At 39.6% G+C, this 16,536-nt stretch overlaps 1 protein-coding gene across 1 annotated transcript in view; it reads left to right on the top strand.

Annotated features, from left to right (window-relative positions):
- The window catches only part of LOC104353840 (uncharacterized), a 176,041-nt gene that overhangs the window by 140,170 nt on the left and 19,335 nt on the right, over positions 1 to 16,536 (top strand). Inside the window, exon 26 of the mRNA XM_086468791.1 lies at positions 14,790 to 14,999. Coding sequence (XP_086324917.1) covers positions 14,790 to 14,999 — 210 coding nt within the window. The remainder of the gene's footprint in view (positions 1 to 14,789; positions 15,000 to 16,536) is intronic.

Below are 16,536 nucleotides of genomic sequence, written 5' to 3'. Positions count from 1 at the left end.
GCCATGAAAGAAACATGATCTTTTTTTCCATCAGGTACTGGCATTAATAAACTTAAAACGTTTAAGATAATAATAATAACAACCTCAAAATATTTGATTTTATGTGGCTTTCTTCTCTGTACAGTTGTAGTTTTGTAGTTCAGCTGATACCCTCCTGCTACATAATACAGCTCTCAGTTTGGATGTAGTCCCTTGTACGACATCTTTGAGGCTTCAGCCCATTGCAAGTCTTCCCGACTGCCTGAGACCAACTGACTGTGCTGCACTGTAACTGTGCTCAGTGCCTATGTCTGTTTTTTTTTCTTCCCACATGGTGACTGACTCTACAAGCAGCCGCTCTAAATTCGGAGTCACCATCAGGAATGTGAGGACATGAGGCAGCATAGTGCACAAGAACCTGATTGGGTTGCTTCTCACTGGGGCACTCTCTGTTCGGGAACTTTTGAGAACATTTTTCTTATGTCACCTGTCTGAGTACTAGATGCAGAAGAACTTGATGTGCAGATGAAAGCTTTAAATGTAAATAGAATTATCTCTGAAATGTATGGGTAGATAAATGGATCAGTAAAGAATCATATGTTACATGCAGAATATATTTGTGAGGTACAAACAATCTGTGAGGAAAACATAAGTATAGAAAAATTGTTTTTTTTAGATAAGAGAACTGCAACATCTCAAAGCATAGAGTATTAAAGTAGTACTTCCAGCCATTTTGTTTCAATGAATTATTGTATACATAAATCCATTTGCACTGGAAGTTGAAGAGGCCATTTACTTCACAAATACTAGTGTTATCCCAGGAAATGCAAACAGGACTGTAAAAATTATTATCATTAAACATCACATTTTAGGTTTTAAGATAGCTCTGGTTCCAAGGGACCAAAAATTATCTAACTCTGGGAGGCAAATTAGCGTTCTGCTGAAATGGCTTCTGCCAGACAGGACACTATAGCACTGGGCTGCTTTAAAATACACCCAGAATACCAAAAGTTGTTATCAGTCCATGTCCACAGCATGTCGAAGTCAAGATTTCTTTGCAGCACAGGTAGTGTGGGTTGCTGCTACCACAGGAACAGGGTGGTTACTACTGCTGCATTATGATGGAGACTCTCAAGCTACCTCTGCTCTTGCTGTCTCTGGAGGAGCAACCCCAGCTCAGGGACCCTTCCCAGCTGCAGCAGCAGCCACTACCCTGGCTTGCTGGGGTACTGCTGCAGGCAAAGTAGACAGAGAAGAAAAACTCATCTCCCAAGCACCTGCTTGGCTTATGCCTGGAGCTGGTCGTGCTTCAAGACTGCAAATAATCTGGACAGACAGAGCAATGCTTTTGATGGGTGATTGCTTACTGACATAGCCTGATCTTTAATTTTTAACGTTAACTAGAAATGTAAGGTACAGTCAGCTGGAAACTGATTAAATAAGAGGAGGAGCCAAGCAAGATTGCTGATCCTTTTGTAATGATGGGAAATGAATCCTTAATATGAATGAAAAACAGTTTATAAATATCCCTTCCCCAGTTTAACACCCAGCAAGGATCCTCAAATACTTTTTCTCAATAATTTTTCTCAAAATATTTTTTTCCCTTGAGAAAAATTGGAGCATCCACATTCTCTTCCTGTTAAAACTTTTGAAGTCAACAGCCTTTTGTTAGTATTTCTATAAAAACAAGCCATCAAAATGTGCTTGAATTGGAGATGTGCTGAGTATTTTCTGATCATTGAATGGGGTTCACCTGTCCCTGTAAGACACGTAACAAGAAAAGGAACCAGCAAAAACCTGAGAAACAGTACAGAGTACCCTGGTTGGAAACTCACATTTCTACATGTACCAAAAAACCTGGGATGGTCAGTTGAATCAATTTTAGGCAATCAGTACACAGAAACCATTTTTTTTCTTGGTGCTTTCAACCCTTGGAAAGTACCAGCTAAGTGTCAGGTAACTCTGCTGACTTAAGAAGGCATTACACTATTCTTGGGTACACTTGCCCCTTTTCTTCTTGACTATTAGAACAATCTAGTTGATCTTTTTCTATGCTTAGCATCCTGGTGATTGATATCCTGTTCTACTAAGTTGGAGAAATGCTCTGGTTGCAGTCAAATAACATAAAATGTATGGATGTGTTTTATTCTTGTGCTGCTGTCACTTACTCCAATTTTACTTGATCAAAGAAGCTACACCAGCATAAAAGTGGCAAAGTTGCAGTGCGTCAAGCACATATGCAAAGCAGAAAACATAACAGTTTTTAATGAGATATGAAATTATTTTGGCATATTATCTAAACTACTATAGAGTGTGTATTTTTCATTGAAATTGAAGATTTATATAATGTGATAAAAATCCCACTGAAAGAGGGATAAAATCTACCTAGAACAAATGCAGAAAAGACATTAGATCTATATTTTTAAATCTCTGTTCTTGATTTTACTAATAACTTTATCAAAGTTTCGCCTTTTGAAAGGAAACTTCTTGGTTGTAGGTGCTACTTTTTGTATTCTTCCATGGAGCGTAAGCTGAATCAATTTGCATTTACTCAGGCCAAAATAATTTTCAGTGTTCACCTTTTTTATATCTTCACTATGTAACAAAAAATCAACTATAAAATAGCAACATCTTTCATTAGTTCTGTGAGTGGAGAAGAAACCTGTCATCTATTAAGCTACCAAAATTGAAGCAAAATCATTAGGGAGTAAACAGTCATCTTCCTTTCCAGTATCCGCTGTCTGATGTAGTGAGGATTGTGACTGACAGGCTGCTTACATTCCTTACATGACTTGTGGAAGAGGTCACTACCCAAGCAGAGCAAAAAATAGACACTGGTACAAAACTTATTAAAATTTAGACTTCCAGTGTTGCTTGTTTTGCCAGCCCAACATCCTGCAGTTGTGTGCCTTTGCTATTGTAGTCTTCTACACAGTCTGAACTACCTTTTAATAGGTTAATTAAGACTATGCAAAGTTTGGTTTTCTTTCCCATGCTTTACCATTCACAGCTTGTGATGTATTTCTTATGTTAATATATGGATGAAATATAACGTGCTTTCGCATAAGGAAGAGATACTACCTACTACCTCCCCCTGTTGTGGACTGAGGGCTCAAGCTGTGCTCTCCCAGTGTGTGCCTTTCCTGAGGGTCTTTTCTCTTGGCCCATGTGTGACTGCTTGTCAGTGCTTCTAGGGGATTTCTGACTCCTGTAAGCTCCTGTACGACTCCCACAAGAGAGGGCTATCATGGATAAATTGCCCAGGCAGCAGCAACCTTGTCTCAGCTGCCCTCATTTCGACTGCAGTTCTGGTCTGCTCAGAGTTATTCCTGCAAGCTGGTGCTGTGGGGAGTATCTGTGCAATGCATCATGTTGCAGATCTCGTGTTGCTTATTCTCAGGCTACTTAGGGCAGATGTGTGCAGCAAACCCTCTGCTTCCTGGAGCTAGACCTCCTCTTTTATGTTGAGTCAGAGGTTCAACCACATGCCCTGGGAGGGAAGACAGTATACAGTCCTTCTCTGCAGATGGGAGAAGTGTCATTGTCTCCTACTAGAAAACATGGTCACCAAGTTAGAAGTAATGGGAGGAAAACAGGGCAGTGACTGTTTCTGAAGCTTATTAAGATGCTATGTTCAGGCAACATACATTTTATTATAACTGGATCTTACTATGAGTAATATTTCATAATTAACCACAGAGATGCATGAGCTTTGCAGGCTGAAAGACTGAGCATAAGAAATGTCCCAGGTCTGTTTTAAATCAAATTTATGTTGTTGTGAATCGCTTGCTTTTGCAAAATTTTCAGGGGTAGATAGCCTTAACAATTACCCAAGGGGCATGAAGATACTCCCCGTTACATCCTTGTGACATCTCTGTTGCTGTACCTGTGTTTCTTAGGAAAGAATTGTTTCCACAGAACTAGAACATGCTTCTGAGTAGACATGGGAATGGTGGATGATCTCATTACCTATATCCTCCTCAGATCTATTCTAAGGGTTTTCAAGCTCAGCAGGGACAGTCTTTCCAGTCCATGTAGAGCCTGGTGGGTCATGAATCTGGAAACTGAACTTTTGCAGGCAGATGAGGATGGATTTGTAATAATGAAAACCTTCAGCTCTTGAAAAAGTTGGGGTTTTTTTCCTAATGGAAAACACTTTTTTTCTTGTATGGATCAGGCCAGAGTTTGTGTAGACACACACACCAGTGAAGAACTGGGGAGCTGTCAGCATATGCTCTGTGTTACAAATGTAGTGGGAATAGCTGTGTAGACAAGTACAGAGTGAAGCTGCGTGCTGGTATGGATGAAAATACAAAGGAGGGAAAAAGAAAAAAATTGGAGTGTGGTTACCAAATTTACTCCGGGTCAGATCAGGGCTAGGTGTCAATGAACCTCACAATCCAACACAGGACAAAAAAGAGCAGCGTTTAGCAGAGACAATGCATGTGAGGGTGTGACCGGAGCACATATTTTAGCATTTTTCTTGTTCATGGCAAATCTATGTAAATAAACCTTTTACATCTAGGAGATGCATAATGTTTTTCTGGCTTGTGGCTATTCCACAATCAAGGATACACCATTCACTTCTGAAAATTAAGGAGTGTCTACTTTGAATATAATTACAGTAGTCAAAAACTCTTAAAAGCTGTGCTGGATTTTTTCGGTGTTAGAAATAAAACCTGCTGCTCTCTGTATCAGTATACTTAATTATTAGTATAATAATTAAGCAAGATTTTTTAATATATATTAACAATAAGGTATGTGCATGTTTTTGTATATGTGAATACTACATCCATACAGAAAAAAAATCTGTTCTAGACACCAGCGAAATTGATAATCTTGGTCAAAAGTCAAGGCTCCCAGGACAAATCTGTCGCTAAATTGATGGGATATTGAAGTGTCTGGCAGGATCAGGTCTTGTTTGTACCTGACTGTGGGGCACTGCTATCTCTTTGTTCTGCACATGAGTTCTCACAGCACCTCGCACAAGATGGGTCTCAGCCCACAGCCATGACATGGAAATGCTACTGCAGTATTCAGTACAGGAGGGTCGCTGCTTTGGCCCGTGCAACAACTACCATTACTGCTTCACGCTCCAAGAGGAAGATAAAGCAGACAGCACAGAATTCTTGACTGGCAGAGGCACCCTGCAAGGGCCCATGCCACAACTTTGTGGGTTGCCATCTGCTTCCTCTCAAAAAAAAACAAATCCAGAAAACCAGCAGCGAGGTTGTTTTGCTTGCTTACTTGTATTTGGGGGTGAACTAGTGATCCAAGCGCACTTTTGTGGTCCTGTCTTGGAGTCACTGATTGCACTACAAGTCAAAGTCTCTATTCGTGCAGCTGTGCCAATGCACCAGTGTTGTGAGGAGCTCTGTGTAGTGGGCACCTGCTGAGCCAAAGATTTGAGATGAATAGCACCCATATTGATTTGCCTATAATGGAGTGGAAAAGAAAAATGTCCAGGTTTTGTTGCAGGTATTTTCATGGGGTATTAAATTGGTGGATTAGTTGCGAACAGCAGTACTGATAAAGTCTCCTGTCCATCTTGATGGTTGGGCCTTTCTATTAAAATGACACATAAATAACCTATTATGTCCCCCACCCATGGAAATTCAAATGCACCTGTCAACTTGATAAAGCACTTGCCTGGAGGGAAGCATTGTTTACATTTTCAGTCCATTCTTCAGAAAAAGTGAGATTCTAATTATTTTTCCCACTGTAAATTAATGCTGACTATGATGGTTAGCATATCTCTGTATTGTTATATCTATGCAAAAGTTAAATAATAGAACTGATCCATCATGTATTATGCAATGTGCATTTTTATGACAGGCTTCCCTCTGATCTTATTATGCCTTTCTTCATAAATACTTACTTTTTTTCCTAGCAGCTGGGGGAATCTTTGTTGACTGCTGGTTCAGAAGTTGAAATCTGTCCTGTGTGAAAAGGAAAATGCAATTTACATGTTTATCGGCTGCTGAGCTCTGCTATCTTCCAAGGAGGAAGAAATAAGGATAAAAAGTACACTCCATTAATAATAAGCTTCATTATAATAGACAATTGGTCACAGTACACTAAACCATTTTTCTACAAACCAAGCACATCAAATTCAATAATACAATGCAATTGTTTCTGGATATCTTAGTAACTTTTAATGCAGGAAGGGCAAACTAGTTAAGGTGAAATGAAATATGAACAGAATCTTTCTTCCATGCATAAAATTCCGTGCATCCTTCCTATAGTAGCTTGAAAATCTTCCCTACTGTCACAACTTTGCCCAAAACTTGAAGCTGAACCATAAAGCATTTGTTAGGGTTCCTAGCAGTCAGTTTTATGCTGTTTGTAAATTCTTTTTTTTTTTGGTGTATTTCATGGTTCCTGCTCGAGCTGAAGGCAGAACTGCTGAAATGTCACAAAGCGGGCTGGTTTTGCAATACTGTGCTACAAGTGGGAAATATTATTGTCAGAAGAATTTTTGCTATCTGGTTTCTTAACTCAGGCAGGGAAGAAGACATTGCTTAGAGGCTCTTGGTACACTCAGAGAACCCCAGGAGGCAGACTGATCTTGCAAGTTCTTTTGACAAGTTTTGCAGACCCAACTGGTTTGCATACCCCGTAGAAGGCTTATGCAAACTGCCCTGAACCTTTGACCCTTTGTCTGCTTGCTACAGTAGATTTCCACTTGTAGATTTCTAGAGAAGCATCAGTGCCAGGCATGGTTAAAATGTTTGCAAGAGCCAAAAATAAAACCCTGGTGCAGAAAAAGGAAGGAGTAAATTGTCAGCAAGGAAATGCCTTAGCAATTGAGGCACTTTAGGATTCCCTTGAGCTTGCAATTGGGGGCTGGCCCCATGGAGGCAGAAAAAAAGATCCTTGGGGTGAAAGAGGCAGAGGGAATGGGATGGGAATGAGGAATGCCAGTCTTGACCACAAAGGAAGACCTGAACCTCTGTCGTCTTCATTTTCTTTCTTCCATTCTTTTCTACAATGAAACCATCATTTGTTTTAGTGCTATGGAACCTAAAATTCTTACAAAAGTAGGCCAGGCCCTTCTGCTACTGCCCATCGTGCCAGTAACATGGTTGTGAAACTTTTTTCCTGTACTTCTCCCTCTATGGCCTACCCTTGCAGTGATGTCTGCAAGAAAGCAGCTAATTACTGATGGTTATCTGGAAAAACAGATAAGATAATTTAAGGGCAGGTAAAGCAAATAGCTACATACATGTGCTAATACAGCTCTTGCTTTGATGTCACCATAGGTTGTTAACTCTTTGTTCTGTGGGCAGCCCGTTTCTACCTGTCTGTACAGCAGCTGGAGCAATGGGGTGGCAGTGTGAGTGAGAGTTTCTAGATGCCTCTGTGGTAAATCTATTTGCTAATAATTGATATCCACGATGGAGTAGTCAGTACACTGATTATGACTATTGAAAGACTAGAGAATTTTTCTAAGGTGGGCACCCACCTTTCACAGATTTTCATGTAAGTGTCAGTAAAAGTGTTGAAATTTGCTTTCGTCTTTCACCTTTTTCCTAGCCCCCTTCTACCTTCTTCAAAAGAAAGCTGGGTGTAAGCAGGCAAATTAGGAAAATTTTGATTCTTAGAAAAACCTCATAGCAATTTTGCTATTGTTTGAAGACTATTTAAAAAAAATAAAAAGTTTAAAATCCAGACCGGGTCAGGTATCCAACAAAAGACATCTTCCACAAAAGCACAGTCCACACTGTGCTCTGCCCTACTGGCACAATGATACACAACTCCTCCGCTTTCACAGGAGGAAATTTGCTGAAAGGGGAGAAGATGCAACTAGAAGCCACCAGTCCAATGTATTTAAGTTTTAAGTTCTCAGCTGATTTGCTGCCCATATACTGATCCAGACTTAAAAATGTTATTTAGCTGCCAGGAACAGATCTATCTGACATAAGTTACAGGTGAGTAAAACGGTGTCTTATACCCAGACATGCACATCGTCTTAGACGTGGTGAATGAAATCTGTGGACACTGACTTATTTCTTTCAGCTAACATTTCTCTGCATTGAACCTGTTCCAAATGGTGAAAGTCTAAGATAAAATGTTCGTTGCAAATAGGTTAATTGACAAACTTAGCTCCTTTGTGTTCTGTTTACGCATTCTTTTTGAACCACATTGTTTTTCTACAGATCTGTCGGGGATATTTTCACAATTATTTCAGAATGTTTTCTGTGGACAAATTTTATCCCATAAAGACAAACTGCTCCGTTGATCTATTTACTATTTGTTGTTTCTGGTGTATGTTTGGTCACCAGAGTCATATAGTATTATTTCTGCTTTCTGACATTTGTAAACACACGAGTAATGAATAACAAATGTTGATGAGCAGATAATGAATAGCAGACACTCTTATTTATACAGATATGACCTTGTATGCATTAAGATCCTGACTTCCACAGGGAAAATAGCTTTTCCTAAACACTTTTGTATATAAAATCCTGTCTGTCTGAAGTTACTGAAGATGCTTTCTTAAGTAACTGATTCCAGCATCCCTTATAAATTGGAAAATGAGACATGGAGAGAGATTTCTCTTACAGATCTGAACCAAACCCATTCTGGGCTTGGAATACATCAGGATTCTCTGGAACAGGAAAGGAATGTATTTTATCTCCTTTCCTTAGGGCAATTCAATGGACAAAGGCACTGCTATGCACATGGAAATGCAAGAAAGCTGCGGCCTTTAATTTTCACTCACTAAGGTTTTTGCTAAGTTGAATATCAATTTTTCTTAAGTTAATACTTGAGCTGATTTTTTTTTCCAAATTTATTATTTGGAAGAGCCTGTTTCTACATTTGTGTATAATTTATGGACAACTCAAGTGTGGAGACTTAAAACCACGTAAGATTTAGATCTGAAATGATGGGATCGTAAGGACTACACTAACAACGCGTGCACACTAAGTAATATGTGACTTCACTTTGTAATATCTAAAAGCAGGAGATCAAAATCATACCCAGCGATCTGCGTCACTATTCATTTGGACATATCCATAAACATGATTCTGTCGCAATTTAGAAACAAAAAGACCCTCTGCTGTTTCTTAGTGTAACGATGCTGAGCAGCTTGCCATAAATCTATTCTGAGATTTCTCCTCAGTTGTTTACAAAGAGGTTATTCTTTGTATAGGGTTATTTTCATCATTCAGTCTGTCCATGTCAGTTTATTAAATAAATCAGGGAAGACTGTAACAACAATGCTTCAGGTGTTCATAATTTGACTGAAATAAACAATTCCTGGATACTACTGGTCCATTATATTGGTCCATTATGTTCATAAATAGAACAGTTTAGAAACAAGTTATCTAGCTACAGAGCTACCACAGGCAATTGTAGGTGCATATATTGCACTGGTTTGAAGACATTTGCTGCCGATCCAGCTCTGTAGGTCAGAGATGGCTGTTATTCCACGTGTGCCTGGCAGAGGTCCTCTGCCAACAGCAGACCAAAGGCCTTTGCTAACCTGAGACATTTACATGCTTCATTATTGCCCCAGGCACAAGAGCGCATACTATCATCCCACCAAAGTATGCCGTATATGTATAAGCATGTGTACATGCACATTTATACATTTGTGTACATATATTTAAACATTTAAGGATTAAATATAAGGGTCATTGGTGCAACTGGTCATGACTTTCTCAAGATGGTATGACTTTTGTCAGTCCTAATAGCTTCTCTTGTTCATGCTTTTGCTTTTCATTTCTCCAATTTCATGATTTATTTGAACTGAGTTAATTTGCCCTTCTTGTAAAGCACTCCATCCTTCCTATAGTAGCTTGAAAATCTTCCCTACTGTCACAAGTAGTTCTGCTTGAGGTTCAGCAGTAGTCTCACCTGGACCTAGATGCCACCAAGGTGCCTTAGACACGGGCATGTCCCTGTAAATTCTTCTTTTCCTGGGGTTGCTGGCAAGGTTTTTATCAACAGCATGTCAGAGATGGGGATTGCAATGCTTAAGGGGTGCTGAGCTTCCTTCGGAGGTTAATACTAGTCAGCTTTTGTGGTTTTAATTGTAGAGCTACACTGGTTTAACAAAGATTGCCTCCAGGACAGCAATTCCCATATTTACAGCTTTTACCACAGAAAATGCACTTACCATGTTTATGAAAGTTACTTGAAGTAAATACAGCACCCTCAACTTTTGATGTCTTTTTTTCCCTATAATTTCAACACTTTTGCCCTTTCGCCTGAAGTTAACTGCTTGTAACTTTTGCTAATTATTTGTCGTGACCAGCTCATAGTTCCGCCCATTCTCAGCTGGCTGATTTGGTTCATATCGCTCATTTTATGTATTTTCTTTGAATACTGCTTTCAAACATTTTTTATACATTTTGCAATGCATGAAGCTGGAATTGACTCACATGACATTGCTAATAATAATGCTGCAAAGCAGTTAAGAATCATTAGTGTTCATGATCAAGTGTCTGGACACACATAGATATGTATATTTCTCAACTATTTTAAAGATTTTTTTTATGATGATGTCTTTTTTATGACTTTTTTAAAGACAATAAAAGTCAGTCTTCCTCATATTCCTACTGCATCTCAAAATTTGAGGAATTATTTTTTGTTTTCTTCTTTTACAAAAGCTGTCAAACAATAGAAAACCTCATAGTACCTTTACACACTAGTATGATGTTTTCTGTACCCTGACCTTGGGTATATCAATATTAATTGTTTCTGTATCATGTATGTAATACATTTACAAATATACGTTTATTAATATATTTGCATCTAAAACACTATCGTATTCTACTTCAGTAACATATTTCTATACACTTGATATGGCATGACATAGTTATACAGCACAGTACATTTGTATTTGTACTTACAAGTGTATTTTTGTCTTTTGTTCTAGGTTATGTACTATAATTTCCAAAGGGTGACATAATTTGCCATCTTTGTACAAGAAGCATGTTCCATTCCTTTAAAAGTCCATGTATTTTTACGTCACACTGTACGTTAAAGAAGCAGTGACTGAAATCATTGTTGTCAAGGAAGAATGTATTAAAATTATTAATAAGTCTTAAACCCACATGAGACTTACCGAATCATCTGATCTGACCTAAATCTATGACCCTTCCTCCCAGTTCTTCCCTTTACATATTTGCACAAAGACAAGAGGATCGAAAGGAGAAAAACCCAACACAATAAAGACCAGCGAAAACTGTATATTTGCATTAGGTTGATGGAACATTCTGTGATTATAATAATACAACAAATAAACTATAAGGGCATTCACATCTGACTTCATTTCAAGCTGAACTATTGTGAAGTGATTAACAGCCTCATACTCCTGCTTTAATTAAGTTAAGTTGTGAAATAGTCAGCATTTGAACCTGTTCTGGCCTGCCTCTTTTATCATTGAATTACCATCCTTAATGTGTTTTTCTGCTGAAAGATGAATTTCATTTAAGGATTACTGTACACTGCTCTGGCATTTTGTGGTTTCTTGTCAGCCCTTGTGAATCTCGATCATAGCTAACTTCAGTTCTCTGACATGTTCTATATGCATAGTCTCTTGACTAGCCTATCTCAGTGGATTTATTAACTCATATTGTATTCCTGTAGAAACGAATGGACATTTTCGATTAACTTAATGATAGAAATTTCAGATGACAGTAGAGTTTACTTTTGGAGCTTACTTCAGGTTATGCAGGCCACAGCAGCTCTCTAGTGGCCTATCACTTCACAGAAATGTATTTTGAAAGTTTCAAGGCAGCAGACATCCGTCTGCCAAATACTTTAAGATGGTGTTAGCAAGGAGGGAATAGAAATGTCCTTCAGAGCTGGGGCTAAATCCACAGCCACCCCCAGTGCTGCTTTTCCTTTCCTGGGATTGGTTCTCAGTTGCAGAGTCTGCCTTCAGGCAAATTCATCCTACCAAATAAATGACTTTGAGGAAGAATCAATGAGTGACACTCCAGCCAAGTGTCCCATTTCCCTCCATTCTACTTGGGCCTGCCCCAGACCAAGGTGATGCAACTCAGCACAGCACCATCAGTTTTGGCTGTGCTTTTTCACTCTTGGTTATCTGATGATCAGGCTGTGCTTTTAGGGAGGGGAGGACATACCAATCAATATTGTCACATTCTCTTGACTAGTCACATAAATGTCCTTAGAAGGAGTTTGCCAGATGACAGGTCAGGTAGGTTTGGTTACTCCTACTACCCGACAGAACTGTCTGCTCTCAGGGTGGGTGGCAAGGCAGAGGCTCCTGACGCCGTCCCTCGTCCCATATGGATATGGTACCACAGAGATGACACCCAGAGCAGGGAACTCCCAAAAGAGCTTTTTGCCCTGGCAAGGCAAAGGTATTCTCAAGCACAAAGGTTTGAGTGACATGGCTTTGGTTTCCAACATGGTAATTATACGCTGTAAATTACACTCAGTTCTGGTGCTGATTGAAAATACATGTGGTAATTTACTTGTGTGAAGGTTGTTTAAGGTCCATGCTGTCCTCTGTGCTGGGCAAGAATAAAATGTGTATCTTTGCTGCCAGAGCTCACAGCTCAAATAGGTAAAACAGAGCTGCAGAGAAGGATGCAGTGTTCACAGTGAACAATCCAGGGCTTGCAAAACACATGATAAATAAACCTCCCTGCTTGTTGGCTGGGACAAACACAAAAGGAGGACAAGGAGATTTAATGAAAGTGGGCTAAGATGAAGGTCAGAGAAGAAGCAGGGGAATGTGTGAGATAGATTGATTCAGGAGGGAGGAAAACTCTCTGAAGAAGGGCAGCATAGTACAGGGGAAAATGCATCTAGTGTAAAAGGAGGATCATGGCAGAGATTGTCCCATTTGCTGTTTGGATCCCTTGTACACTGAGTTTCTGAGCTGGCTCTCCCAGCCGTTTCTCTTCCCTGAAGAACAGACCACGGAGAAGACACGAGGCTAGGAAGGATTCAGTGCTTTTAATTAGATAAGTCAGAGCTCTAGGTTGTGAGACACTGGGATGAGAGAGGAGGGTAACCATGGTGGGGTCTGTGTTCCCATTTCACAAGCTGTGGTGTAGCAGCTCTTGCAACTGCTTGTCCCTGCTCTGGCTAACACTGTGCAACAGAAGCTGCCTTTCGGCTTTCATGAGAGCATTTGCCACCTTAATTCTTACAGAGCAACTGCGTACGGCAGGCATGTAAGACATGTTTGTGTTGTCAGCAGAAGAAAATATAGGGCTTGTCCCATACTTGTAGCTGCTGTGTGTTCTTACAACTTGTTTGGACGGAAAGCCTTTTAACCCCAGGGACTCTGGTGTGAGAAATTCAGACTGTTCATATTTTACCTTAAATTTCAGATGACCTTTCAGTGTTTTAAAATGTATAAAATCATTTAGGACTGATGTAAATGAAAGCTGGCACTAAAATGAAATTTCCTATTGTTCTGTTGTTCCTGGAAAAGAGTTGGAGATCATTTCCAGTGCATGTTCTTGCTTTCTTAACTCACCTAAAACCAATCCTCTCCTAAGGCAATTGCTCAGAATAGCAGCATGCACGTCAGGATTGTGGCATTGGCACACTGTGCTAGTTATGGGATTCCTCGTAATGCGTAAGAACAGCTGAGGAAATGTGAACTGGAACACAAGCAAACTGAGCTAAATCTAACATTTCCCAAGTGAGGGGAAAAATTTTTATCTGGTGATTTTGAGACCTCTCATAAGAATGTGAGCTCTTTGTTTCAGCAAAAAGAAAAAGCAAAACCGTGTAAAAGAAGGTTTTCTTGCACCTCTCTTGAATTAGAGGTTTTCTATGGCTAGCTTCATGGGTGAGTTCCAATAATTTCAGGCAGTGTAATATGTTTTCTTGAAACAAAAGGCGTGTGCTGGACCAGCAAAAGAGTTATTTCCTCTGCATTAAGTAGAAGTGTTTGGGAAGAGCATGGTGGTGTATTGTAAAGATATAACAGTATCACCCATCCCTTCCTACTGTAACTATGTGTAGCATCTCATGGGAGAAAATGAGTGATGCAAAGGTCTTGCAAAAATGAAGGGTTAAAAAGCTTCTATTTCAGTGGGAGTATAAAAATAATGCTTCTCATCATCAGCTCTAGTTAAGGATAAGGGGTGCTTAGACTGTGTGCTATGATCCATCTGAAGTCTTGAATTCTGCTCAGACAGTGTGAAGAATTAACATAAAAAAGGTTAAACAGAAATCCTGACTGACACAGGGAGGTACAAAACCTACTTGAGGAAATGTGTTTAGAGCAAACCAGGAAACTAGGTAACTTTGTCAATAAACTAGCTTTATACAACACACTAAAATGCACCTTATTTACTCTGCCTTATCTACGATCCAGTTAGCAGCACAAGGTTATTTTAACATGATACAGAGATCAGAGATGAAAAAGTGCTTGTGGGTACAGGCACAAAGGCTGCTCAAAGGGAGAGAAATACAAATACTCGTTCACAAAATTCTCGTGAAGCCTTCTTTTTTTTTTTTTAATCAGCATTGCCATTTTATTGTTTAACCTACCCTGCTTGATCTCCCTACTTTTGGTTAATACGGGAGTCAATTACAGCTTCATCTGTGCAGAATTAACTTTATAGAATATACACTAGGGATTTGTCTATCTATCTCCTCTATTTAGATCTATGTCATAAAAAATATGTAGTAGAGAACTGTGTTAAAGCACTGCATATGGTACAGGCTTTGCAGATTTATTGTAAAATCATTTTAAATCGCTTAAGCTCTTGCCAGAAGTTAATTAAATATGTTCCTTTGGTGGGGGGTGGGGGGACTGTGTGTGTGTGTATATCGGGGGGGGGGGCCTTCTGTCTCACTAGGTGGCAGTGTCTGATTACATCTGGAAGGACCTCGCCAGCAAGCCTGGTGTCCCCAGCTGTGACCTCCGACACCAGGATGAAATCCCTGACTCTGCAGCTACCTCGAGAGGTAGCACCACCGTTTACATCTCGGTCTACACTGTTCACCTCAGCGGCTTCCAGGAGCTCTACAGGCACTTCCTCAGGCTACCTGATGGGGCTATCGTTGAGGTAGGTCCAAGCAGACTCCTTGCCTGCAGGTTTGCAAGGCAAAGGGGTGCACTTCAGCAGTAGGTCAGCATCAAAACAGGAAAACAGACCTTCCTGACCCTGCACAATATACACTGAAGTCTTCCATAGGAAGACCTCATTCCTAAACAGTAGTGTAAAATCAATGAGTTAATGTGTTAGCAGTGCAAAGTAGGAATTTAGTATTGTTTATAGAACCATTTGAAGGCAATTATGTAAGATATACATTGAAGCTACACACATAGAGATTATTTATGAATATATATATGGCTTAGAACCACAGAAGGTCATTCTTTACAGGAATTATTATTACAGGAAGTATACAATGTAAGTATTGTGCGTATTTATTATACAGCTAGTACTACAGGTACGGTCATTCACTTAGTTTTTCCTCAGATACACAAAGCTAAGGCACAGTTAGATTTCTTACTGGCATCTTGCAAGTTTTAGACTGAATCCTGGATGTTGTCAGATTTTTAGCAGCTTGTGCACTAAAATACAATACAGGATGGTATTAAAGTATCACCTGTTACTTGTTTTATAGGCTGCATTTTATTCATCGCATTGTCATTTTTGTTTTAAGTGCTTAGAAGAAGTGCATTTCCTTGTCACCTTTGGTCTTATGTTGAGATTCATTTTTAAAAAAATTGGCATCTAAGGAAAGTATAGTGAAAGAATATTACTTTACCTACCCAGATAAGAAGTGGGAGCATCATCATGGAGATGTTTACCACAGAAAACTGGCAAGAAGGTTCAAGTACGTCTTTCCAGCATGAGGCAAATGCTGCTTCTGCTCCTTTAGTTAATGTTTCAAGGCTGTTTTCTTCATTAAAAGATTTTATTCTTAATGTCTTAGCCCTACTTGGCTTTTTAAAGAAAATTTAATTTAAAGGAAACTGTCCTCAAGGAATCCAAACGTAATTTTCTGCTCTGGGAACTTGTGATTCATCAGAGTGAAAACACCAGGGTCTTAGAGCTGGCCAAAGAAAACAAGAGAAGGCATGTGGCCTACACGAAGTAGAACTTAATTATTGAAACAGAGAAACTGGCAAATCCCGGTCTATGCCTAAGTCTGTTAAAGAAGATCCTCACACAAATCATTGGCTAGATTTTTGCTAGAACATCTTTTCCTTGTTTGAGGTCAACAATGCAGCCCCATTCCTACTTTCCACCTGTTACAAACAGTAGCTCTTTGCAGAATGGTTTTTCGCGGTCAAGTTCTCAGCTTTTTGGTCACAAGGTTTTGTTCAGCTTCCACAAGGCTGTGGAAGGAGGGGTTTCAAACAACTGAGGCAATCATAACCCAATGCACCGGTTCAGTTCTTTAATCCCTTCTGTATTTCTGAGAGAAGAGAAATGCATTCCCACACAATGTAATTTTTTCTTTCCAGGTGAGCTTCCCAGAAGCTTCCAGCTTCTGAACTGATGCTGATCAGCATCCACAAAGTGAGCACTGTACAGTGTGAATGGCTCAAGCCACTTGAAGCAGTTGTACAGTTTCCCATACCAGATCACAACA

The sequence above is a fragment of the Leptosomus discolor genome, chromosome 8 (assembly GCF_034619465.1).
Source record: "Leptosomus discolor isolate bLepDis1 chromosome 8, bLepDis1.hap2, whole genome shotgun sequence".
NCBI classification, from domain to species: domain Eukaryota; kingdom Metazoa; phylum Chordata; class Aves; order Leptosomiformes; family Leptosomidae; genus Leptosomus; species Leptosomus discolor.
The sequence above is the reverse complement of the archived record's forward strand: the minus strand, read 5'-3'. Positions and strand labels throughout refer to the sequence as shown.